Here is a 26,687-nt window from a genome sequence, read left to right on the forward strand (position 1 = left end):
CCTTTACAGTAGATGTTCTGGCCCTCCGCCTTCGTAGGACAAACCTCACCCACGCAGGTTCACTACATCTAACTGATTGGTGGCGCACCGTCAGATATTCTTTCTTGAAGGAACTGCAGCCTGGCTGTGACTATCTCATCATGGCTTTCTTTTGGTGCATTTGGTTGGAGCGAAATCGCAGGATTTTTCAATATGCCTCAAAGATTACAAGATCAATTGCAATCGGAATCAAATCTCCATTGGTATCTTCCTCAGCTACTTCTCTATCTAAATTCTAGCTCGAGTTATTTCATCGAGACCTATTTTTTGACTTTGAAATGAATTACCAGAGAACTACATATGTAAACCTTGGAAATGTACATAATTTCATGTAGTAGTATTATTCTGGTAAGCAGGTCTACCTACCACTTTCCAAAAGAACAGAAAAAGAAGAAAAAAAACTTACTAGGTACCTCGTGTTAGTCCGCAAGGTGCTGCTTCAGATCTACACAGCAAATTCATGGCCAGCATATCACACCGCAAGGTGCTGCTTTAGATCTGCACAGCAAATTCATGGCCAGCGTATCAATGAAGATATCAGCTCTCATAAAGAAAAAAAAAAAATTCTTGCAAGGAAAGCTCAAGGAATATGTTTCGAATTAATACAAGCTTGCTGTTTCGGGGATAATACGTGGAAAATATTACAAGCCAAGCAGTTTACAATATTATTACAACACAACCATGTTAACTACTTCAACTGATTCACAAGCGCACACTAATAAAGTTCACAATATTATTGCAACACAACCATATTAACTACTTTAACTGATTCACAAGCACACTCTAATAATTATTTCATATGTACACAATGTGTACACATAGATCACCAAAATGACTTCAATTCTCTCAAACGATTCTCAATCCTTGCTCCATCCATGAAGACAATTCAGCTTGCCTCTTCCTCATCTCTATCTTATTTTGTTTGATGATCACCAGCTTGTCGTAGACACTCCAAGGAAAGCTAAGGAAATGGGGCCTGTCCAAACCTTCATTGTAGCGACCCCAATAGTCCGGGTGATAAGTAACATAATACCAGGCTGATGCTTTCGCATATAAGTCATCTTCGCGCTGGTCGTTATCACCACTCATATCTTTAAACCATGACCTCGCTTCTTTTCTTAATGATTTTACCGCCAACGTAATTGCTTCTTCATCTTTATACTTGGTAAAGGTCTTTCCCATCTTCAAAATGCTGCCACTGAGTATCTCGGCCTCTGTTTTAATCCCATAATGGTCCATTAAGTTCCCCAGCTTGAAATCATAATCATCCTTGAAAGAAGAAGCTTCATCGAGGTAATCACTAAAGCCGTCGACTTCCATATCAGGGTCGTAAGACCGCCTTGCCGCCTCCTTTGTGAATTTCTTTATACTGTCTGACTGGGGTGTACTCTCTTTGATCGCCCTGTAGAGTCTTCCTATAACACCCGTTGATTTGTAGGTAACTTTGTCGAGTTTCTCCATGAAATCAGGATACTCCTTCACGTGGAGGTGATGCGGGATTTCGGCTGGCACTCCTGTTTTAGGGAAGTCGACGGCAATAGAAAAGAGCTTTGCGAGCTCTACACAGGCCTCACTTAAAGCTTTAAGTGGCTCCTTATCAGCAAAGACTGTGTGGGCATTCGCAATGATTCCTAAACTGTCGTTGACAATATAGTTTGTGAAGTACTCCATCACTTCCTGCGTACCGCAACCACATATGATAGACAGTTAATATCTCCCACAAAGGATCAACGGTATATATATTTGTACACTACATAGAGATATTGAGTTTTCCGCAGTATATACTCCTGAAAGCACATGAAATTGCACAAATACCCTTGCAAAGTAGGTATTTGTATACATATACTGAAAAGCTCGCTTATTTTGATGTGTGTCCCACTAGGGGTATCTATGCAAAAAACATTTTGCATATAAACTCCTGGAGGAGGATAAATGCAAATAAATAAAGTTTTAACGGGCACACTCAAAAATACCAACTTTATATGAGTATTGCATATCTTCGCCTATTTGCAGGGGTTACATGCAAACAAGACCCAAAACTGTTGTGGCTACTTTGACAAGACCTTTATACATCTAAACTCTCTTGCAAATTTCCATTTGAAAGAGTTTCTGCAGATACATTGGCATATAAACCAAATTGTTTTATAAAGAGTAAATGTATATGCAGTCATTGAGTAATTTGAAAGGATGAATCACACTTTTAATTTGTTACAGTATTACCTCAATAGAAACATCGTGATCTAGGGTCTCTGTTGGTGCCGGAGTATAATCCATAGGATAAACCATACGAGGAGGAATAAGTGTTGGGTCCCAACAGACAAAGTATATGTCTCCATCTAAGTCACTTCCCGAACACTCGTTAGGATGGGGTCTGAATAATGACAAACAAATTAGAAATTAAATGGTAGAACATATACACTACGTATGCGCAAATGCCAAAAGAACAGGAAGCCAATGATATGCCGATGAAAGAAGTTTGTAAACAAAAAAGCATTACTCAACAACATGCTAAAGAAAGCATTCTTACACTAAGTGCCCGGAATGCCTTACAACTAATAACTACAAAAGAATGCATGTTTTCGCAGTCAAAAGCCTAACTTAGTGCTGCAAATACAAGACAGTCATTTGTAGTTCAAGAAGACAAAATAAGTTGTAGTACACGGTTCTCTCAAAAAAAGTTGTAGTACACGGAAAGACACAATTAAAAACATTAAGAAGATACATTTGAAAGGATTATGATCTAGTCAGTAAAATTGATTAAGATTCAAAGAAAACAAACAATAATAGGAAAAGAAAAGAAAAAAAGCACCTCACCTCTTTCCTTTCTGCGGAAAGACAACACAATCGACCATATGGTGCAGATCAGGAACATCAACAGCCGTTAAAACACGAACATCACCAGGGTGGAGGCAAGGGTTCTTAGCAACCACTACTCTTCCCTTCACCACAACCGTGTGATCGTCCAATTCGCCCTCAGCAAACATATACAAGCCACTATTTTGAAACTGCGAGATCCCAGTGCATGAGATCTGAACAAAGACCTGCCCGTATTCTAATTTGCAGGTTTCATCCAAGCAACCCATCATCGCCCTCCCTTTTGGAACAAATATCCTCGACTTAGTTCTCAGTTCCAACAGCCTCGTTGCCCTAAATGCCTGCAACAGCATCGAAAGGAAAGGCTCGCGATCGGGTTTATACCCGCATTGCAACAGTTCTTTGAGAACATTGGTTGTTTCACCAGGAGACATAAGCTCAACCGCTCCATAAGCCATTTCAGGATCAGTCAAAATTTTGTCCAGCTGATTCACTGCTGCTTCTTGCTTCGTTTCAAATATACTATCCCTGATTCCCAAGGTAGAAAGAAGAGTAATTAACTGTCGATTTAGGAAGCACGGCTGGTATTTGGTGTACGCGAGGACATCCAGTTTCATATTTGTGGACTCATACTTAGACATACTTTTTCGCAGAGAAAGCTTCTTAGAAGAAGTTGGATCGACGGCCACAACACCTTTATAGCCTCCATACCTTATTTGGAAGGCCGAAGGAGTTGAACGCTTCAAGCCACATTTTGCAGCAACTCTTCTTGCAAAGTCAGCAGAAATCTTTCCGATTCCATCAGAGAAGCAATAACTTGTCCCATTATATACATCATCAATGATATCTACTTCATGCCTGCCAACACATAAAGTTTCCGTGGAGGAACTGAAAGATTGGCCGAGCCTAGCAGCATACTTAGCCACATTTCTGATACTTCGGAAGTCACCCATCCACTCTCTTATGTGATTTGCGGTCACCTCAATTCCTGAAGCGAACATCCACGCCGAATTGTCCCGCAACTGGCTAGACGAGAAGGCGAGAAATTCGAACTTCTTATTGCCAATGGCAATACCATTTCTCAGGACTGACAATATTCTTTTATAAAGTGCTGTATGTCTTGCATCATTTGAAGAAACAGACCATGGCGACAAATCGGTTGAGTACATTTTCTCCCAATCCTCATCAACAAAAGAAACCCGGAGAAAATTATTCATTTCATCCGAAAAATACCGTAGCACACGATTGGAGACGTTAACTTCTGGCCCGCAAAAGTACACTTTAGAAGGGGTAACTTGAACCCTATGGACATAAACTAACCCATCATCCAAATAAATTCTAGGCGATTTTGGAGGGCAGTCTGATTGTTCATACTTTAGATACTGCTTAGACAGCCAGTTAGCCGGATCCAAGCAGGTCTTTTTGAAACATGACATCTTTTCTATGGCGTGCACTATATAATCAACAGGCACAAGATAAGGGCAGACCAATCTAAAGAACTCGTCATCAAGTGTCGGACCACTGATGATCCCGTTCTGGACCATTTGATTGATCTTGAAGAGTATTTTATAGGGCACATGAATCCATGGGTGAGGTTCCACGATGGGGACTAGCTCCATATTGCAAGAGTAGGAATATCCTCCGTTCAGTTCATAATGGCCGTTAAATTCTTCATAAAAGACAAAGTATTCATGGATATTTGGAAGTTCGTAGTCGTAGGGCAGCTGCAAACATATTACAGATGACTGTCCCATGCTGCATGAGGGCGAAAAATCCGTTGATCTAATCCACTGATCATCTGGAGTTTCCTTAAAATAATTTAGAAAAGGATCTTTGTGTACGAGACCGGAACTACAAAGGGGCAATTCATAAATTTTAGGTGCAGCTGCCATCTGAAGTTTCAAAAACCAGAACTGAAAATCAGTTTCTGTCAAGCAAGGATTTAAAGAACAAGGGCAGCCTGGTTGCTGTAAAAGTTTTCAGTAATGTGCAAGAGTCGAATGGCAATTTCAGAGAAGATTGATACCATTATATTTTTAACTGGTATTTGGCCCATTTATAGAAAATAGAGAAAAACATATATCATACAAGTAAAGTTCTGTTAGCAGAATAGATTAAAATCTATATTAAGGTCTTCCCCTCCAGCAAATGCAAAATGCATAGGAAAGCGGCTCAAAATCTACTATTCTGTTGACTGACTTAATAAATAGACAGATGGAAGTATCAGCATATGAAGGATGATGTATAACTGTTATAAATTGAGGGAAATTGAAAAAAAAAAAGAAGGAGAAATTAATTATCATATTTTGGCACTAAAATATTAAAGAAAAAATATGACTTCAACACAGAAAATACTTGAGAGAGACAAACCTGAATCAAAAGGAACTGTGAACCTTGATAAGACGAGCGGTGTAGCTGGATCTCCCATATGCTTTCATAAGAAAGCTCGAGCTTGTATTCGAGACCTCCCATGGAGAAGAAAAGGTATAACTTCCTCAAATTAAAACCAAAGGTAACATGAACATCGTAAGCACTCCAGAGAACACAAAAGCTTCTTTTCGAAACCGGGCAGCCAAAGTGAACGATTGTACGTTCTACAACAAATAGTGAAGATCTAGGCTTCGGCACAATGTCGCGTTCCATATATTGAGCCATGAGATAATATCCCTGACACCTCAAGAGCCTATTGTCAGCCATGTTAACTATTAGTTCTGCTTGCCATTCTGTTACGAACTGAACCGAAGCATAAGCTTCCGACTTTCGAGTAGTTACTATTGGTTGTCTAAGCTGGAGCGCATAGACTGATTCACCGCCTATAAATCCTTCCAAAACTTTCTTCGCATAACAAGCGGTAGCATGTAGCGGGAAACCGTAAATATTAACCATCTTGCCTCCCATCACTTCAATTGCTGAAGGACCAGATAAAAACGTAGCATTTCTTAATTCGATGATAGGCTAACAAAACAAGAATGACTCGACAGATTCGTACTACAATCTTCGTGAAAAAGAAGCAGAGGTTTAGCAAGCACAATTATCAACATGTTGAATCTGGATATCTCCCTTAAAAAAGAAAAAAAAAAAACTTTTTATGGGGAGAACAGCTTTCTTTTAGCATCAAATACATGATGTTCATTTTAAAACTTTTCTCCAAACAGAGAGTAAACAAGCTAAGGATGATCACAGTAAACAAAATTAGTATGAAAAATAGCACCGAGAGCAACAAAATTCCTCGAGATTATCTCCAGCCATAAGATTTCAAAGGCACAACATTTTTTTACTATAAATACCAAAAGTTTTTTGACAAAGACATTATGTATCTAATCTGAATCAAGAAGAAACAAGAGATTTCTCCAGTTAAATCCCAAATAAAACGAGATGGCTATAATTAGTAGAACTCCCGATTATTATAAAGAATCAAACGCGAGAGCCCCGTTTCATATCAAGCATCATTTTTTTTTTTTTAATAGATAGGTAACACATTATCCGCTTCGTTTTATTTTATTTAGAAAATAAACTTAACTGAAAATATGAATCAATTAGGATTCGAACTTGAAACCTCGGGTACCAATCACCAAGCCTTTTGCCACTTGCTCTAATTGATTCGAACTTGAAACCTCGGATACCAATCACCAAGCCCTTTGCCACTTGCTCTAGAGACGGTCGGTCATCTCAAGCATCATCAAACCCAAATGAGGAAGAAAACTACCATAAATGGCCAAAAAAATCCACTAATTTGTGAGCTCCACTGCAAGAAAGATCAAAACAAAATCTATGAGAGATATAGTGGTTTCCCACGAAGAGAAAACCCACTAAAAATCGCACCTTTTTTCTACAATACATAGAAACAAAGGAAGAAAACAAAGAATCATGAAAATCCACCGGAAAAAAACCTCAGATAGAGAAGAAAAATTACCAAAATTAGCTAAAAAATGCGATTATTTCCGTAAATAAGGGAAAAAAATCGCACCTTTATGCTACTGTACGTAACAACAAAGAACATCGAAAAAAAAAGAATCCGATAATTTACGAGCTACCTCACAAGACGATCACAACAAGATCTACAAGAGAGAGTGATATCCCGACGAAGAGAAGAGTAAAAATCTCACTTTTAGGACGCTCGAAGAGGGGAAAACATGCGGAGAGGGGAGCGAGAGCGACGAGAATGGGGGAGTGAGTGAGTGAGTGAGTGAGTGCGTGCACTTCTAAGTAGTAAACGCTTCGCTGAGGAGGCGACTTTTTAATGACGTGAGTCGCGGGACCCCACCATCAGTGGCCACGTCGCGCGTAAAGAAATTCTGGGAATAACTTACCTTCTCTGCCCTCCAAAATTTTTGATTTTTATTTTTTTCTAAAAAGTTTTAATGGATGAAAACTTTTTCCTCTCTAAATTATTTTGGTTATATATATATATATATATATATATATATATATATAAAATTGAGCTAGAATATTTTTAGAAGCACCAAGCTCTTGGTGCTTCTAGATTTCTAGCCCTTGGATCTACTCCTTGATTACTAATAGCCTTTGGATCAAACACTATTTCACCTACCACCACCTACCACCATTATCTCAACCCTACATCTCTTCATCCAATGGCTAAAAACTCAAAAATATCACTCTTTTGGTGCTTTTGAGAGTATTCTAGCTCAACTCCATATATATATATATATATATGCTAGTATTGGTAGTATCTAGTGCTAAGTATCAAGTATATGGTGTTATCGAATTTTCGATCGTTAGATGAAAGGATGTACAGTTAGAATGTTAGTAGTCCCGTATGGTTGAGTGAGTGGTTGGTTGAATAGTATAATNCAGGAGGGAAAAGCTCAAAGTGCTCACAATCGTCATTGAGCCCTTTCATTTCAGATGATATCCAAACAGAGCCTGGTACCAGTAGTCTAATTACTTTAAAGATCGATAAAAAAAAAAAAAAGGAAAACAGGAAATATATACATGAAGTTGAGAGCTGATTAAGTTTCAACAAAGTACCATCGAGTCCCCAGCCGATGTAGAGAGGTGTAACTCCGATTGCATCTCGAGCAGCAATGAAGCTATTGTCACGAGTGTCGAGCAGCACAAACGAGAATACCCCATCCAACATGTCAATAAAGTCTTCTCCATGTTCTTCATACTAAGAAACAGAAGACCATGTCGATCTTTAGGTGAGATGCTATAATCTTCCAACTTCGAAATTAAGTGAAGAGATACTCTAACTATTGAATACAAAATAATAAATAATAATAAATTTTTTTAAGAAAATATCATTTAGTGCTTTTTGAATTATTAGTTTGTGCACAATTTCAGTACCAACATATAGTGAGGATTATTATGAGAATAAAGTGACAGGCCTTCTCACCAAATGAGCAATAACATCGCAATCACTTCCGGTCCTGAATTTGTGATTGGATAATTGCTTCCTCAGCTCTTCATGGTTGTAGATCTCACCATTTACCTGTTTCAAGCACAATCAATTGTCCATCATCCATGGTGACTCATAAGTAGCTCCAACATACACATAGACCTAGTCTAATGTCTCAAGAAATTAGTAACAGCATAAAAATAGGAGCTTACAGTTTAAATCTCTGCATAACATATCTCTTTAAGAGAATAAATAATTGAATATATATATATATATATATGAAGGGCAAAAAACTAAAGAGAATGGAGTTCTTTTTCTTTTTTTTTTTGCCTTTCTTTCTTTCTTTTATATTTCGGCCCAAAGAAGAGCTCAAAATGTCAAACAACCTTTCTATCTCTGCAACCTAAATTGATAAGAGAATGGTTTTTCAATATATAAACTTAACACTAGCCGTCACGACAGGCCTTAAGACAGTTTAATAGATCCAAGATATGGATTCTCGATTTAGCCAAAGAGCTTCTTTTTTCTTTTCTTTTTTTTTCTTCTTTTCTTTTTCTGGTCCCGGGATTAATCACTTAAGCTCCTGGTCAAAAGAAATTGTTAGTATATATATATATATATATATAATATACTCTTAATACAGAATGAATCAAAGCCAATTATGCGTTCTATGCTACTTAATAAGGACTAAATTGAATACTCTTACAAGTATAGGCCCTTTGTACTCATAAGTTTTCGACCCTTTGATGAAGGGATGTGCGGTTAGAATGATAGTGGTCCCCGATTAGGTTAATAGTGGTCCCTTAGGGTTGAGTGGGTAGTTAGTTGAATAGTATGATCTTATGGGTGAAATGGTCCAAAGAGGTTGATTTAACAGCAGAAAACTTGATAGCATCAAGTGTCTGGTGCTATCGATAGCACTGTAGCCAGATCTAACGATTGAAAACTTAATATACAAAGTGACCTAATATATATATATATATATATATAAAGTTGAGCTAGAATACTCTCAAAAGCACCAAGAAGGTGGTGCTTTTGAGTTTTTAGCCATTGGATAGAGAGATGTAGGGTTGGGATAATGGTGGTAGGTGGTAGTAGGTGGAATAGTGTTTAATCCAAGGGTTATTAGTAATCAAAGAGTAGATCCAAGGACTAGAAACCTAAGTCATGTGTTACCGTTTGGTTCGGGTATAAGTAAGAACTAGCTATTACAGGAATAAGTACAAATACGGGGATAAGAAAAATAGTGTTTGGATGAAAATTAGGTTGTTCCCAGGGATAAGAATAATTTTAGATAGTTTTATATAGAAAATGGAGGTGTTGGTGGGGATAACCGAGAACTACTATTCCCAGGTAAAAAATTAGCGTTTGGATATAAAGGGGGGGATAAGGGCTTATTCCTATCCCTATCCCCTAACCAAACGCTGCAGTTAACAGGGATAGGTACAAGTATGGGGATAAAAAAAATAGCATTTGGATAAAAATTGGGTTGTTCCCGGGGATAAGAAATATAGCATTTGGATAGATAATATTGAATAAGAAAAATAGTGAATAGTTATATATAGAAAATGAAGGTATTGGTGAGAATAGTTATATCAGATTATTTCAAATACTCGAGAACTACTATTATTGGATAAAAAATTAACGATTTGGGTATAAAGTGGGGAATAAGGGGTTATTCCACCCCTTATCCCCCATCCAAACAGGGCCTAAAAGCACCAAGGGATTGGTGCTTCTAAAAGTATTCTAGCTCAATTCCGAAGAGAAAAAGAAAATGCCTAACATTAAAAATAGAGTTAGAGATGTCAACGGGTCGGATTCCGAGCGAATTTTTAAAAAGCCGACTCCAAACCCGAAACCCGAACCCGACGGATTTTAAAAATCCATATCCAAACCCGAACCTGACCAAATATCCAAAACCTGAACCCTAACCCGAACCCAAAAATTTGAACCCGAAATAATTATTTCTTTTTTCAATATTTCAAAATATATTATATTAAATCTAAATTTTTAAAATACCAATTCAAATATAATATGAAACTGTTATATATATATATATATATATATATATATATATATATATATATATATATATATATTCGGGTCGGGTACAGTCAATATATATATCTGAAACTATATCCGTCGAGTTTTTATTATATATAATACAAAATAAATTCGGATTCGAGTCGGGTTCAGGTTCGGGTCGGGTACAGTCAAAATTCATATCTGAAACTATATCCGTCGAGTTTATATTATATATAATACAAAATAAATTCGGATTCGAGTCGGGTTCAGGTTCGGGTCGGGTACAGTCAAAATTCATATCTGAAACTATATCCGTCGAGTTTTTATTATATATAATACAAAATAAATTCGGATTCGAGTCGGGTTCAGGTTCGGGTCGGGTACAGTCAAAATTCATATCTGAAACTATATCCATCGAGTTTTTATTTTTAAAATTTATATTCGAATTCATATTTATTTAATATTGAATATATATCTGTTTCATGTGAATTCGGATTAGGATAAAATTTTGAATATTCATACCGATTGACATCCTGTAAAGGAGAAAATACTGTCTGAGAATAGGAAACAGAATAGGTTCCTCTCTCTCTCTCCACATAAAAAAAAAAAGAAAAAAACACTGTTTGAGAATAGGAGTCGTACCTCTACTCCATCACTATGTATGTATCAAAGAATAGGAAACAGAGTAGGCTCATCATTTTTCAGTTACGAAGGACACCAAAAGCCAAACCTTGCTCACCAAGTAAAGAGATTTTATTTGGCAATTGGGTTGATGAGGACCCACCGAATCGAGGAGAAGAAGATGCTTTCAGTAGTTGTACTACTACTACTTTTTTTTTTTTTGGGGGTTTAACTCCTTCCACTAAATGCCTGCAACTAGAGTTGTGAGTTGATTGTGGATTTGCGTCGGGTTGGATATGCTTGCTTTCAACATACATTGATTCGACGAGGGCGTGGTCGTTAATTTGGACTCGACGAGTGCACTACGCTTGCGACTGTACGGAACTCGATATTATGCTGAGTCTCGCGGAGATTCCGATAATAGGAGGATTTTAATGGACTGTTATCATCTGTGAGAACAAAAAAAAAAAAAAAAAAAAGCAAATTGAATGAGGTTGCTATCAAGACGGTTTCGGAAAGCTTTCGCCGAAAGTAGCAAATATGATTAGAAAAGGGAATTGTCTGTAAATAACAATGCTGCGACCACCGTTGTCACCAATGTTCAAAAATAATAGAATCAATGACCAAGGGATTCAGGATGTAATATACAGAACAGCGAGTATCCGTGATGAAACAGCACATTTTCATATAAGTGTCAGATCATCGAATTTGTATGTACAATAAACAAACCATGATCGAGCACCAAAGCTCGAAACATTTCATGCTCAAAAATAGCAGAAAATTAATTGTAGCGATGTACGGTTAGGATGATAGTGATCTCTTAGGATTGCGTGGTTGGTTGGTTGGTTAAATAGTATAATTTAATAAATGAAAATGATCAAAAGAATTAATCTAACAGTAGAAAATTTGATAGCACCAAATGCTTGATGCTATCAATATTCAGTAGCATTGTAGCTAGACTCATATAACTTATTATATCATACAAACTTGGGGATTAATTTGCATGGACATATCCAAAGAGAAAAAGATAATGCCTCAAAAAGAGTAAACAATAGAGTAGGTTCCTCTCTCTTCACATTAAAAAGGAGAAAACAAAGTTTAAGAATAGGAATCGCTTCTCAAGTTCTTCTCTACTCCATCACTATGCATCAAAGATTCTTCGCTTCGCTGATTGGAGGGGCTCATCTTTTTTCAGTTACGAAAGACGACGAAAGCCAAACCTTGGCAATTGACTTGATGAGGTCCCACTGAGTCAAGGAGAAGAAGATGATTTCAGTTGTACTATTATTATTATTTTTTTTCCTGCCACTAAATGGCTGCAACTCGAGTTGTGAGTTGAGTGTGGATTTGCGTCGGGTTTGGATATGCTTGCTTTCAACATGCATTGATTCGACAAGGGCGTGGTTTCTAATTTTGATTTGACAAGCACACTACACTTGCGATTTTGCAGAACACAATATTACGTGAGTCCTGCAGAGATTCAGAGATTCAGGTAATAGCAGGGTTCTCATGGAGTGTTGCATGTGAAAAACGATGTAAAGATATTGAATGAGGTTGCTATCAAGACAGTTTCGGAAAACTTACGTCGAAAGTAGCAAATATGATTAGAAAAGGGAATTGCATGTAAATAACAATGTTGCGACCACCCCTGTCACTAATCTTCAAAAACATGGAATCAGTAATCAAGGGGTTTAGAATGTAATATACAGAACAGCGAGTGTTCGTGATGGAATAACGCATTTTGCTAGAAGTGTCATATCATCGAATATGTACATACAACAAACAAACCATGATCAAGCACCTAAGCTTGAATCGTTTCATGCTCAAAAATAGCATGACTCCCTCTTAATTTTGAAGTTAACTAGTTGGATCACCATGAAAACCATTCGGTGCTTCATTTTCCAATGACCGAGGAAGTTCTTTTGTACAGTGGCAAAACTATTGCGTATACCCATCTCTTTAACAACTAACAGATAAGAATCAAAAGAAGCTGAAAAAGGCGCTAGATTTCTTCTGATATCCGTCATAAGAGGAGACTGCATTCACTGATTAATTTACAACACATTGAGCTAAGATGCAGTAGTTACTTGGATAAGACACCCATAATATCGCTTGGAGAAAAGCGCGATATATTGCTGCTCTCGACCTCAGATCCTTCCGCAAAGTCCCATTGAGGTTCTTTCTTCACTCTATCTTTATCATCATTCACGCAAGTCTCCCAATTACATTGGCTGCTAGTTGGAGATTCAATCTCATCTAAACCAAAACGTCGAGAGATGCAAGTACCTTTACCGATGAAGCCGAAGTTCTTCCGTGCTCGGCCACCATCAAGAACTGCAGAAGTTAGCTCAGCGCCTGGAGTAGATAAATTCGGAACATGTACGGTTGAATTTTGTACACTCGAATCACAGCTATTTTTAGTGACCGAGCAAACACTCGCCATATCAACATTTTTCAGTTCCTGATTTGGAATTAGTACTGGACTGGCCATCACATTATCTGACTGAGAAGAAGCTAGGTTATTTCCTGGGACGCTTCTATTGCTACTATAACTTGAGAAAGGAGTAGAAGCATGCTGGAATGAAAAGCTGTTTTGCTGGAAGTGCTTCTGTAAGTTCAATTGAGATACCGGCCGACCAAATGTTATTCCTTGATCGAAAGGGAAATCTTTAGGTCCCTGAGTTGAGGCCTGTAGCAGAACAGGATGGCCTTGTTTTGCCACCGCTATGGTTCCTAAAGGTTGCGAAAAAAGCTCGAAATGCAAAGCGGCTAGGGTTTGTGGCGGAATTCGACCTGCAGCAGCCAAAGCTTGAAAGTCAAGCCTTCCCGCAGGGCTGAACTTTGCATTTGGTTGTCCAAGCCCGCAGAAGGAATTAGGAAGCCCATTTTCGTGCTCAGTTACCCCGCTCAACCTTCTCAAGTATAGCCTGAATTTCTGCATATTTCGAAGAAAATTGCTGAAATGCTAAGACTCTGAAGATGATGGACATCACTCGATCAAAAGGAATTAGATTTTGCCTATTCTATAGGAATCACTAACACAGATTGAGACATCATTAGACAGATGATAACATAGACATATTAATATATCATTCACTGTTAGCTCTATTTAACAAATTATAACATGCTAGATGTAGAACTTCGCTTGTAGAGATTGAAGGAATTTTGGGACAGCATCCAAAGAACTCATGGATTTTAACAGTTTGGTGTTGCATCATACAGGGAAAAAAAAACAACATTATGTAGCATATCCTCATACTCCCGTTTTCTTAACACTTGCTACCTTTGGTTTGGTATTATGCAATTGTCTGTAATTCTGTATGTGAGCATTCCCACCATGCATTTTACGCACATTTACTAGATTAAATGCAGAAATACCTATATACTATGCACAGTCTGCATCAACGTGACAAAATTGTGTTTGAGAATAGAACCTGCAAATGGCTTGCAACATTTTCCCTCGTTAATCCAGGAACATTCATCAACTCAAGAATTCTCTTAGGGACAGCCTCTGCACATAGTATAGTAAAACCAAAAGCATCAGATAGGAGACCTGTATACACACAAGCCCTCTATTGGTTGTAAAGGAACTGAAAGAGAACATATCACTATTAACACTAGTTTTAACACTATTTTAGGCATCTGCAAAAACTCCAGTTTCACGCTTTTTCTTCTGCTGCGGGAGGAGCTGTTGAGGAGATTTTAATGGAAAAGCTATTAGTTCTTCTTCGAAGTTTAGTTAGTATTTGTGTGGAAGCTACAGCCGAACCAAATAGGCGCTAACACTTCAAACATTAGTGAGTGGCTAAGGCCAAAAAAGGGAATGAATGCACTTACTATCAATCCCAAGTTGGTTGACAGCACTAACAAACTGCTGATGGAGCTCTACCGACCACACCACACGTGGCTTCTTTGAAGCAGAAGGATCATCATTATCCAGCTCACCATCATCTTCATCATCTTTAGTTTCTCTTTTCTTTCTGTGAGAATTCCAACCACCATCGGATCCACCATTCATAGTAACTGAAGAAGTATATTCAGACTCATCAGCCATGAATCTCCGGTCAGGATGCTCAAGGCTGCTTGAATGCCCGCCATCTTTATTGGCATTCCATTTTTTTCTAATTACATGCTGCCATATGTTTTTTAGTGCTTCGATTCTTATGGGCTTAATTAAATAATCGCATGCCCCATGCTTTATTCCTCTCATTACAGCATCTGTTCTCCCATCAGCAGACATCACTGCAGTTCAAAATAATCGGATTTGTTACAACATTCAGGCGAGAGAAAAACTGTGCTTAAAAATGTGATAATTTTTAGTTTCTGCGGGCTTTGGCGCACTTCTCAGCTTTTTCAACACACACCACTATATTGCCACAACTAGCGTATTAGAATGTCTATCCAGAATTTTGGAGTAGGCCACAATTTAGATTGTTTGATGTACAATTCCAAAAATATGCAACCTGATCAAAAATTGTGCACCGATCGCTTGAAAATTGTACATCATGGTTCTGCAGCAGAGGGGTATTCTGGTTCTAAAATTTGAAAAGCGGGCTAAAGTTGCAAAAATTAAAAAAGCATCCTATTTTGTGCAAATACAAAAAATTTGGCAGAACAGTCAAACATTACTCACTAATGACAGGAAGATCCATTTCGAGGCCAACATGTTCAAGTAGCTTGTATCCATCCATATCAGGCATATGAACATCACTTATCACTACGTCATAGCCATCCTTCCTCTCCCTAAGAAGGGACAAAGCTATTGTAGCTTGACAGCAAGTAGTTACTGCAATAACCCGTATGTAAGTCTCACATATATACATCCACAACACTACTGGGATACATGTAGGCAGAGGAAAAATATCATAAAGTATAGAACATTATATAGAGACCTTTCGTAATGCTTCACATCTGCTGTTTGTGAAATGTGCGAAGCCATGACGAATAATTGTATACAATCGTAACATATGAAACCTAAATTAATAGCTGAGCATGAAATCCGAACCAAAGAAACAAATATAGAACAATCAACTTTCTCAACAAGATTGCTTCGACTAGTACACGAAAAAGAGAATAATCAATAACAGATTAGATTCAGTCAAGATTACCAAAGGCAACTAGGTCCTACTCAAAGAAGAAAGAGCTTAATTTTGTATGTACCAAATCATCCACCTACCAGCAGGGAAAGCTATAACCGGCACAAAATGCTCTGGAGTCTGGATGGTACTGGAAAGATGCCCGCCAGATTAAAGAAGAAAGGGTACAATTAGCATTATGCGATGGTAAGTGATGGATCATCACATCATCAAAGGCCGAAACTCAACAGCAGTGCCTAGTTGTTTCTCAAAGCATCAGCCAACACATCACAAAGTACCTCATTATGATCAAAGGCTTTTGCTAAATATCGAGCATGATTCTGAATGAGAAAGCTCCGATGAGCATCGGCAAAATTTACCATATGTTGCCAACCTAAGACTAACCCTACAGAAATTGGTGCCAATTTCCCAGCCAAAGCAAAATCAAGCAATAGAACACTGCAATTTGCAACAATAGCACAACTCTAGTTCACCAATTCAATTTACTCCCTTGTCGAAGCAGCGCAGAGGCTACGTAACCAGACCATTTAGCCTCCTCAAACCCGCAAAAGTTTAAAATTTTTACGGCTGGTGTTAGTACCATGCATAAAACACGAACATTTAGTATGAAACACATGAAGACGCATAAGCAAAGGTCTATATATTCGCATGAACAAAAGAGCAGCATTACTCATCCAAATTTAATAACGCATAACACCCCTGTCCAATTCCCAACCTTAATTTAAACCAAATGAACCTAAAAACCCCATCTTTCCCCCTCGAGCTCACACCAAAACGGAAGAAGAAGCTCACCATGGTAGCGGCACCTCCGGAGCATGCTCTCCAGGATCCTCAAGCAGGTCTCGTCGTCGTCCACCACGAGCACCCTGAGCCCCGCCGGGAACTCGTCGTCCTCCCTGCGGCGCGGGCCGTACCCGCTCGCCGCGCACGCGCTCGCCATTCTCGTCCTCCCGAAACCCTAATGGGCGCACAATTCGACGAGATCTACCTCGTCGTCGCCATGGGGATACGGCAAAGGGGAGCGAGCAGGGGGAAGAAGAGGGGAGGATGGAGAGGGTTTCGAGTGTTACGGGAGTTCGATTTTTAATACTCGGGGTGGATAAAATAATGGGAGAGGAGGGGAAGAAGAAGAGTGACGAAACAAAAGAGCCACGCTCGCGACTCGGGTGACTGCGCTGGGTGTTGATTGCGCGAACCCGGTCCAGTAGACCACGATTTTATTGTAGGCCAGAAAAAAGAAAAAAAATGGAAGCAAAGGTTACGGTCCACAGGCGACGTGGTAGAACTAGAGCAGCTAATGATCACGTGATTTGGACATGGGCCGAACCTGTGGACCAATGAAAAGCGGAGAGAATCGCCGTACCCAATCCTGTGTTACGATATATAATAATAATAGCACTAGTTAAAACATCTATCTATTGATTATGATGCTGAAGAAATTAATTAATAAGGTGTTTTATTACTCATCATCTAATGCCATTTAAATTATGTAAATCTATTGTAATGAGATGTTCACTGTAGGGTGATCTCATATTTTAAACCCCCTCCCCAAAAAAAACCAAAAAAAAAAAAGAAAAATCCCATATTTAAAACTCTTTGTATTTTTTTAAAAAAAAATCTTGTTGAGTTAACATGTGAAGCTCATCATAGGGAGAGGGATTTGTTGTTGGGAGGAGTGGAGGATTTTTAGGGTTTGGACTTTGTGAGTGGTCTTTTTTATACTTTTGAGAGGGTTTTTATTGGAAGTTGCCAAAGGAGGTGTGTGTGGTGGAGGATGGTGGTATTAACCCTAATTATTAATTAAGATCAAAGCTATCATCATGCAAAAGCTAAGCTAATTGATTGTAAGCACTACAGGATGGGAGTTTCATTCAGATTTGGTCATCATTAAAAGAGGGTTAAAGTCATTAGTTTAATAAAAAAAAATGCAGGGCTAATAAGGGATTAGGAACTCACTCATGAAGGCTCCCCCACTTTTTATTTTATATTAAAGTTGTTTAGAGGTGAGGTGCACTTGGTAGAATTGGTTTGATTTTCAACTTTTCTTTATTATTGAACTCAGTGGATCTAAACAGCTATTGATACTGGAATCTCCTCGGTAAATTTCAGTGAAAAGCATGTGATTTTGATTTTATCAAATAATTTTAATTGCACACTTCTTAGCTCTCCTAAACAGTACCATTCCACAAGCGCCAATAACAGGTCGTAAATTTTTTAAAAGCATAATCTCCATGTTGGACTATCTGTTCCAGTATTAATTGGGATTAGAAAATGAATAACTCATACAGTATATGCACAGAAGGGAGTCTCTCACAAAGGACTATATGAACAGCCACGAATAACAAATACACCAACAGAAAACAAAGGGGCAATGCGATCATTTTTAAAAGAGAACAGCATAAGTAAAAAGTAAAATAAAATAAAAAAAATCCGAACCAGCCTCCGGAGAACTACAAAATCGGGCATAGAAGAAACATACTGTGTAAATCATTGCATCTTCCATAGAAGTAATTCATCACTTTGAAGAAGAAGAAATCCAGCTCAAGATATCTAGACATTACATAGCAAACCATAATTTGCAAGAACCAAGGATAGACTTCAACAAAATTCCAACAATGAAGCATGCGAATACTTCTTAACTTTACCATGATGCGGGCGGCAATGGATCGTACATGATGTACCAATTTTACGCCAACACTAATGGCATAAATAATGACTAATAGCATACATAATCATCTGGAATTACAAAACATGCACAAACCTGGAAATAATAAGGCCATAAGGCTGCCACACGCGCTAAAAATTACAGACGGGGGTAAAAAGGGGAAGATTCTCTGTCCTATACATCCTTTCAAACCTTTGCCTTAAGTTAGCGCAGCTTCACCATTGCATACACTACATTACATCAAAGCCTGCGTCAGACGCATAAGGGGAATTTCCACCGAGTTTCTCTTCCTGATTCCGGATCACCGCAGGGTTATCCTTGCTGATTTTAGTTATAGTAATGTCAATACTGCCAATAAAGGATTAAAAAATTACAAAAAAAAATGTAAAGGAATAAATGCCCCTACTCGAGAATTTCATGCTGCTAGCATCTTGAATTTGTCATTGAAAGTTGCGCATTAACCCAGTTTTCGGCAGATTCCTGCAGTTAATACAACAGCTTAAAATTTTGAGGCCAAGGATATGAACAGAAAATCATTGCACATAGAGTACGTTCAAGTAGCAGAGGCAAAAGAAATTGGTCCTTACATTACAGAATTGACGATAGCATCACAAGTAGAAAATTAGGAGTGGCAAAAGAATCAACAACAACGATAAGTAATCCGTAATCCTTTTGTCCCTCATATTTGGGATCAGCACGACCATATCTCCCTGTTTATCTAATTTACTAAACCATTACTGCTAAAGATTCTCATGTAGCAGCTAGCCAATAAACAACCTCATTAACAAACTTGCGAACCTTTAAGTTTTTGGCTTCATATGCTAAATCACTAATACATGCCAAAGAGTTGGCTAAAGTTTTACTTGGTCCATATGATATTTCTGAGAATTAACTAAGATGTGACGACATAAATTCCGTTTCATGAAAGACAAGACTTACCGAGAAGTCAGTGGAAAAACTACAACATGAATGACAAACCACAGCAAGTAGAGAACACAAAGGCCATGGTTTACTCCCAGTCAGCAGCAGAGAATTCAAAGTTTAAGGCTCACGATTGAAAATTTTCAACAATTGACAAAATTACAAGGTGCGCACAATGGGCGTCATAAATGTTCAACTCAAGCAGTAGTGAAATGAAAAAAAGTGCAGGTCCATAATGAGCAGCATAACAAAATGCGAGAGTGCTTAAAACATTTCTCTACATAAATCAGTGAGTTTTGGAATGGGGGACCCATAAGAATTTCCAATTTCTCAATTTACGCAATAACGAGAGTATGGCAAGAGTTAATCAAACTTACTTCCCAGAAAGCAGCTGAGCAGTGTTTACAGGACCCTTCGAACTACTAAGGCGCTTAGCCCTGCTGTCTTGATCCTTCCCGACACGCATAGATGCAACCTCTTTCTCCATGGCAGCTACTTCCCTTCTCATCTTTTTAGCCTCTACTTCCATTGCTTTGGTCAAAGTATCTACTTTCTTTGCCAGCATCTGCAATTGAAAAGAAAAAAAAGAAATGAGAAGTCAAAAGGATTCAGAAAAGTAGTACCGAAACGTTTCAAAAGCAAATTATATACCTCAATTGCATCATCCTTGTCCTTCAGGCTTTGATCCTTCTCATGGCAAGCCTTTCTCAAGGCAATCACCTCCTTTTGTAACAAATCATACAGTAAGCCAGATACAGAATCATTTAAATCACTACTGATGGGTTCATTATTTTTCTCATCTGGATTTTCTTTCAAATTATTATTTGTATTACTCTCTCTTATACCATCAGTAGATCTGTTGAGTAAAGCTCCGTTGCCAAGAACTTTTCCTCTGTCCAAGAATCTGGTACCGCCATCAAATGACTTCGAAGTTCCTTTTGCATGTTTCAGTACCATACTACTGCCAGCAGAAAGAGAAGATCTCATCTGAAAAGAAGGTGATCTCCTAGTTAATGCACCATTAGGCTTGGAAATGTTCTCAGCTCCACCAAGTGATAGGCGACGGGAAGAGCCGTTGCTTAAACTTTTCCCTTCTTGGGTAGAGCGACTGGAACCACCTGAAGGCATTCTCAATCCCTCTTCTAGTACTTTGAGGCGCAACTGAAACTTCTCCTGAGAATGTAAATGAGTGGGTGTTTCATTTATTTCCCCAACTGGCAAATAAAAAGAAATAGGTTTCACTTTAGGTCTAAAAGAAAAGGTGAAAATTTACTTTTAATTGAGCTTCAGATCTCGCAGTTCGTTCTGTTATGGCAAGCTTATCTCGAAGTTGTTGCATTTCCCCCTAAAAGACACCAATTTGATCATGATAAGAGTGCTTTGCAACAGTTAATACATAAAAACATCACACAAATTGCAAGAAGCTGTGTCTACCTGCAAAAATCTTCGCTCCTCAAGCCACTGTCTAACTGGCATAACCTTGTCATTAGCATCTTTCCACTCATTTGCAACAACGACAGCTACCCGATTAGCAGTAACTTTTGCACGAGCAAGTTCACGATCAAGTGTTTTTCTCTCTTCCTAAGGGAAAAAAAAAAAAAAGAGGGCACGTGCAAGAAAAAGAATTAGTTGGTCATCCATGGGAAGGAAGAAAAAATCATCAAAGGATAATAAAATTCTGAAGGCTTTCAAGGATCGTGGCTACATTCATCTCCTGAACTTTCCGCTGATAATCTCTAACAGCATTGGCAGCCGCACCACCGGCAAGAACAGCCTCTTCTAGCTCTCTCACCGTCTGGCTAAGCTTCTCAACCTCTGCAACCTTTTGGCGGTGCAATTTGTCCAAGATCTTGTTTTCTTCCTGAAAAAAAACAAAAGATGACACAGTCAAACACGGAAATTGGAAAGAATTACTACAGAACCAAGCTTCTCTTCTCAAAATATGGAAGGCAAAATTCTGTCACCAAATACCTGGCAGATCTCGATCTGCTTCATCAGCTCCTGGTTCTTGTTTTGTAGATCATCTACCATGGAAGCTTTTGCTAAAGCAATCTGTACAGTTCTTTCTGCTTCTAATAATGCTGCCTCCTTGGATTTGGTTAGACGATCTAAAGCCCTGTTATCATCTTGCAGCTTTGCCATCTGCAATAGATCTCCCTTTTTTAGGTCTCTTACTGATATGTTCTTTCACCGAAAGTAAAATGCCTCTTGGATTGATAAACAAACTAAGGAATCTAAGAGTTGAACTTCTCTCTCCTTTAAAAATACAAGTTGAATTGTGACAATCTACGAAAAATTGAACGGGCAATGGCAAGTGAAGATGTAAGATAGAGAAGCCATTGCTCCATTTTACCTCCTGGCGAGCAAGCTTTAGCTCTGCCTCCAGCGGTGCAAGAATGGCTTCAATGGGGGGCATGTCATCATCCTTCTGCGCAGCATGAACTCTTCTAAGCGTTGCTTCTGCTGCAAACTGAGCGGCCATGGAGGCTTTCTTCTCGTCATTGATTTTCTTGATTTCGAGATTCTGCACATTTTATTGTTTATGAAACTGCAATCTAAATTGGGAACTAACTAGTAACTCACAAGATCAGGTATAGCAGTAATACTTTGCTCTCTAGAAGGGATTCTGTTAGCTTGAGTTTCTCCGCTAACTTCTCCAATTCATCCGTGAGCTGACATGACAAACACACAATCAGAATTATTGTCTCGATACGCGAGTTCTACCATGTAATCAACTCACCACATTAATCTATACAATTGCAATATTGAGATTTTTCAGTCATCAAACATGAAACTTACTTCAGTACAACTAATCCAAATATGTACGACAGCGGAGTTTTACAATGTAGGAAATATATCTGAAACAGCTGATCAAATTACATGTGATCATCTAGGATGAACCAGACCACAAAAAGGTAGCAACTTATCAGCGATGAATCTTATGATACATTATAACTACAAAACAGCGGCAACTTATTTATCAGGTTTTGCAGCTTGAGAGTTTATTTCCAGTGAAAATGATGAAGAGCCCTCAAATTATGTAACACATACAAACCCACACTGCGTGATTCAAATATGGTGAGAATGAAACAAATCTCGTATGAATAGTAACAGGAGGGATAAACGGAGTTTTTTGAGATTACCTCTTCAACGGCCTTCTCTCTCGCACGCTCCGACAACCTCAGCGCCCTAATCTCCGCCTGTGCCTCCCCCAACTCCCGATCCTTATCTGAATCAAGGAAAGGAGAAAAATAAAAAAAAATCGAAACAACAAGGGGGAAAAAGAAAAACGAAGCACTCGACAATCTGAGAACCTAGAGAATAAAAGGAAACCAAAAAAGAAGGGATCATCGGATTTGAGCACATTCCCACCTCGCACTTCGTTCTCGAGGCGATTGAGCTCGATCTTGACCGGATCCGATCCGTGCAGCAGGTTGAGGAACTCGTCGGCGTCCAAGCTCGGCCGGATCGACCCCCGCCGCCTCGACGCCCCCTTGAACGACGCCCGGATCGGCCATCTCCGATCTACCGATCCCTCCCCCCGCACAACATCCAAATCCGAAGAGATTTCCCACTCAACACGCCTCAATCCCGCCTCGCCACGGATTCGAAAACGATTTCGGGTATCTAGGGTTCCGGTTTCTCGATCAAAAGAAACGAAGATAAAAAAAAAAAAAAACCCCTAATTTCTCTCTCTCTCTCTCGCTCTCTCTCTCTCTTGTCGTTGTCGTCTTCTTGGGAGTGTTTTAAATCAGGAGAGAGAAAGAGAGAGGCTATGCTCAACAGTGAGAAATAGTGGAAACAGGCGGGGTTTATTATTATTACTATTATTATTATTATTATTTTAGACCAAGAGAAAAATGATTTAGAGACTGGAGTTTTTAAGAAAATTTTTAAGTAAACTTCAAATACTCTATAATTTCGTATTTTCTTAATATTTTATAATTTAAAGTGTATTAATTTAGTATTTTATTTTTTTATTTTTATCTTTTGATCAGTTTCACTGTTATTTTTTATTAAATCATATGAAAAAATTTCGGATACCCCATTTATAGCTTATCGAATATTTACTCTAATATTTTTTAATTTTAATTTTGTCACTAATTTAACAAAAAAATTAGTAAAGTGAATAATAAAAAAAAATAAAACCAAAGGATATGAAAATAATACATTTTAAATCATAAAATATTTAAAGTTTTTTTAAATTTTATAATGCAATATTTATATTTACTGATGTAGTATCACTGATCAGTAAAAATACACTTCCGAAATTTATCCATTCCATTATAATTTTTAAAAATATATTCTTTATTTTATTTTTATATTAAAAAATAAATTAATTTAAAAAATAAATAATATAATATAAGTGTTATACATTAAATTTTTTCGAATTTTAGAGAGGCGTATTTATTACTCTTCAGTCCAGTCCAGTCAGCAGTCGTCGAGGGGTAGCCGTGGCTGCCGTCACCGCAGAACCCGCGGAGACAACGGCTGTCTGCGATCGCCAAATGTCCCCCGATTCCTCCTGCTTGATAGATAGCCTGCAATTCTTTCTTCTGTTTTTTCGGAGCGGATTATTAATAGAGTAATATTTCCTTTTTTAAAAAAAAGAAATTATTGAGAAAGACTTATTACACCTGATCTCGCTAATTAATTATTAGATTTTGATTAGATTTTTAGCGATTTATATGTGATAATTACACCTAAACGCATAAATATATACTTTTTATTTGTTTTACTTGTATTGTAAAAAATTATATAATATTAAAAAAAAGTAATATATTTATATGATTTGTTTTCTCTGTACGAAACATATATTTATGGCATCCTAAATACAACCTAATGCACTTATGCAATAAGATTATCATGTTATCATTTAAGCATCTAAATAAAAAGAATTATGCAATTCAAGTCACAATATTCGAATTGTACACATCGCTCGACAACACAGGCTCTAGATTTCTTGGCTTAGCAAAAACTTAATCGCAATCAAGTTCTTGTGGACGACTAACTAACATATCACCAACCAGCAGGAGTACGTAATTGCTTAATCTGATGATCATCTCTAATTTGTAACTTTAATAAAACCTGTCCCTCTAACACTATTCTAGAGTACGGCGGTTGTTTAACATGATATCAAAATAGAAGATCCTGAGTTCGAATTACGCCAGACTCCTAACACTATTAATTTCATCCCATTTAATTCAAATACTACGTCATGGATCTTACAAAAAATCTCGAGTCCAAACATGAGAAGAAATGTTACATATAAAAGTCTATAAATATCATTCTCTACCGACTTAGCCTTTTAAAGTACAGCATTATTTAACATACACAACCACTGACACAAAACACACACTGAGATGATCAGATCATCACCCCAGTGGTTGCATTCACATGCCTTAAGGTTACCAAAGGGTGACAAAAAGATTCAACATGACATAATAAATTGTTTATCCTCAACCTTACAAATGGGTCCCAATAAAAATGGAGATATTGTATGACTCTGAAACTGGTCTGTAAACTAAAAATACACATATTAAACTAGATCAGTTAAAATGCAATATATATATTTTCGAGTGAAAATGCTCTGATGCACTATATTATTTTTTGAATCATCAAATAAATTACATGGGAAATGTTAACTTGGAGTTCCATGAAAAGGGAAGCTAAGTTAATATACTGTGGAGAGATCACAATCAAGATAGTAACAGAGACGTGGAGAGAGAGAGGGATAATCACATGCAAAGTTTACGTGTCCTAATTAAGTCACTATCCTTTGTTTCCTATTCTAAGGTAATTGACCAACTTTTCTATTCCCTTTTTGCTTTATTTCATTTTTACAAAAAGGGGGCTCGATTTTTCTTTTTTAACAAGCAAAAAAGGGTAAAAGTGAGTGCCATTTTCAATTAGGGGGTGCTTGAGTTTTCGAAAAATATTTTATATATAAAATAATTTTATGGCCGAATAAGTATTTTTTATTTGCTTGATTTTTAGAAAAAGTAGTTTTTTTTTAAAGAAAATTTCTAGATTTTATAGAAAAACTATCTTTTCGTTTTGTAGAATATTTTTATTCTTTTTTCTCGGAATACAACTTTCCACAATTTTCCGTATTTTTAAACTCTTTTTTAATTTGAAAAAATTTCAGTATATTTTTAAATACTGATTATTTGGATAGCAATAGCCCGACCCAATTGGCCTAGATAATGGCTGGGTTTAGCTAGCCCACAAAAAGATGGGCCCAATATAGCCCAATAATGCTGGAAAATTTTAGCCCTGGAGATTCCCTACGTAGAAACAAATAATCGAAATATTCCAAAGAATTCGTGCGATTCTCGAGAGCCACTTTGAGATTCACGCAGATAAGAATAAATAGGCTGCATTCCTTATTAATTCAGCTAATGAAAAGTTTTTCAACTTTACGTGCACGTACCATTCAATAGGCACAACAACAGCTTTGGAAAAAAAATAAAATATTTATCTTTTTCTTGGCTAGAAAGATGAATTAACAAAATGGAGGATAATTAACTCCTGAATGAAAAAGATTTTTTCGGAGTCTCATATCCGAAAAGCGCAAGATAAATACAGCTTAAATCTAAGGCTGTAGAGAAAATTAAGTGAAATGCTTCAGATACAAAATATGGAAAGGTGTATGTACCTTTCTTTTTCCCTATCGAACGTCTCTAGCGTAAGTGGCAAAGGAATAAGTGGTTGGTACCCGAGATCTTAAATTCGAATTCTAATTGATTCACATTTCTAGCTAATCTTATTTTTAAATGAAATAAACGAAGCGGATAGTATGCTACTTATTTCTCAAATTTTGCACTGCTAATTTTTCAAATTTCTACCCATGTTTCACTAGTCTCTATGCTTTTAAGCTGAACAACCGGATACTTTCAAATTTTAAAAATGCTTCATGCATTCATCGACTTTAAACAAAAAAAACTTCTTTTGCATTTAGGGCATGTTTGATAAATTTGAAGTTGGAGATGAAAAGGTGAAATTAATTTAAGGAATCAAAAGATTATAATATTGGAAAAAGTGATGTGAAATCAGAGTTTTATAAGGACGGGACAAAAATTTTATGGGCACGGTGCCCGGATGGGTGTACAGCGGCGCCCATCCGCACCCTCAAAAAAAAAAAAAT

General features: G+C 37.6%; 3 protein-coding genes and 1 long non-coding RNA gene across 8 annotated transcripts; all 4 read right to left on the minus strand.

Annotated features, from left to right (window-relative positions):
• Nucleotides 620–6,427, minus strand: LOC109711904 (probable RNA-dependent RNA polymerase 1). Of its 3 annotated transcripts, none has more exons than XM_020235267.1 (5): nucleotides 6,410–6,427; nucleotides 5,224–5,762; nucleotides 2,854–4,745; nucleotides 2,260–2,410; nucleotides 620–1,716 (listed from the first exon to the last, which is right to left on the minus strand). In XM_020235267.1, exons 2-5 carry the CDS (start codon nucleotides 5,749–5,751, stop codon nucleotides 886–888), a joined length of 3,402 nt encoding a protein of 1,133 aa, XP_020090856.1. In that variant the 5' UTR covers nucleotides 5,752–5,762; nucleotides 6,410–6,427; the 3' UTR covers nucleotides 620–885. The 3 variants fall into 3 exon arrangements, with proteins under 3 accessions (XP_020090856.1, XP_020090855.1, XP_020090854.1); XM_020235266.1 differs by having other exon boundaries at nucleotides 6,403–6,422; XM_020235265.1 differs by having other exon boundaries at nucleotides 6,374–6,417.
• On the minus strand, nucleotides 7,666–8,676 carry LOC109711944. 3 transcript variants are annotated; one of them, XR_002216727.1, is made up of 4 exons: nucleotides 8,658–8,676; nucleotides 8,210–8,305; nucleotides 7,843–7,984; nucleotides 7,666–7,737 (listed from the first exon to the last, which is right to left on the minus strand). It is a non-coding gene; the product is annotated as an uncharacterized LOC109711944 (long non-coding RNA). The 3 variants fall into 3 exon arrangements; XR_002216726.1 differs by lacking the exon at nucleotides 8,658–8,676 and adding an exon at nucleotides 8,599–8,617; XR_002216725.1 differs by lacking the exon at nucleotides 8,658–8,676 and adding an exon at nucleotides 8,425–8,443.
• LOC109711199 (two-component response regulator ARR14-like) lies at nucleotides 12,460–17,079 on the minus strand. The gene is made up of 5 exons (XM_020234128.1): nucleotides 16,747–17,079; nucleotides 15,492–15,644; nucleotides 14,696–15,100; nucleotides 14,293–14,369; nucleotides 12,460–13,793 (listed from the first exon to the last, which is right to left on the minus strand). The coding sequence occupies exons 1-5, from the start codon at nucleotides 16,892–16,894 to the stop codon at nucleotides 12,942–12,944; spliced, it is 1,635 nt and encodes a 544-aa protein (XP_020089717.1). The 5' UTR covers nucleotides 16,895–17,079; the 3' UTR covers nucleotides 12,460–12,941.
• LOC109711201 (microtubule-associated protein 70-2-like) lies at nucleotides 18,562–23,222 on the minus strand. Its single transcript, XM_020234129.1, has 12 exons — nucleotides 22,913–23,222; nucleotides 22,684–22,769; nucleotides 22,147–22,212; nucleotides 21,894–22,064; nucleotides 21,512–21,682; nucleotides 21,246–21,401; nucleotides 20,975–21,121; nucleotides 20,814–20,885; nucleotides 20,192–20,713; nucleotides 19,918–20,105; nucleotides 19,026–19,099; nucleotides 18,562–18,940 (listed from the first exon to the last, which is right to left on the minus strand). The coding sequence occupies exons 4-11, from the start codon at nucleotides 22,020–22,022 to the stop codon at nucleotides 19,060–19,062; spliced, it is 1,425 nt and encodes a 474-aa protein (XP_020089718.1). The 5' UTR covers nucleotides 22,023–22,064; nucleotides 22,147–22,212; nucleotides 22,684–22,769; nucleotides 22,913–23,222; the 3' UTR covers nucleotides 18,562–18,940; nucleotides 19,026–19,059.

This window comes from Ananas comosus, linkage group 6, assembly GCF_001540865.1.
Source record: "Ananas comosus cultivar F153 linkage group 6, ASM154086v1, whole genome shotgun sequence".
NCBI classification, from domain to species: Eukaryota; Viridiplantae; Streptophyta; class Magnoliopsida; order Poales; family Bromeliaceae; genus Ananas; species Ananas comosus.

Bases quoted from the DNA above. Each gene is read 5' to 3' on its own strand.
- LOC109711904 (XM_020235267.1), bottom strand. From the start codon at position 5,751: ATGGGAGGCAAGATGGTTAATATTTACGGTTTCCCGCTACATGCTACC. The intron at 2,411-2,853 runs GTGAGGTGCTTT...GTCATTATTCAG, and splicing joins TTTCCGCAGAAAGGAAAGAG to ACCCCATCCTAACGAGTGTT. The intron at 1,717-2,259 runs GTAATACTGTAA...TGCGGTACGCAG, and splicing joins ATCACGATGTTTCTATTGAG to GAAGTGATGGAGTACTTCAC.
- LOC109711199 (XM_020234128.1), bottom strand. From the start codon at position 16,894: ATGGCGAGCGCGTGCGCGGCGAGCGGGTACGGCCCGCGCCGCAGGGAG. The intron at 15,645-16,746 runs GTGAGCTTCTTC...GGGTTATTGCAG, and splicing joins CCGGAGGTGCCGCTACCATG to TAACTACTTGCTGTCAAGCT. The intron at 15,101-15,491 runs GTGAGTAATGTT...TTTGAACTGCAG, and splicing joins AATGGATCTTCCTGTCATTA to TGATGTCTGCTGATGGGAGA.
- LOC109711201 (XM_020234129.1), bottom strand. From the start codon at position 22,022: ATGGCCGCTCAGTTTGCAGCAGAAGCAACGCTTAGAAGAGTTCATGCT. The intron at 21,683-21,893 runs GTAAAATGGAGC...GATCTATTGCAG, and splicing joins TAAAGCTTGCTCGCCAGGAG to ATGGCAAAGCTGCAAGATGA. The intron at 19,100-19,917 runs GTAAGTTTGATT...TATTAACTGCAG, and splicing joins GCTCAGCTGCTTTCTGGGAA to GAATCTGCCGAAAACTGGGT.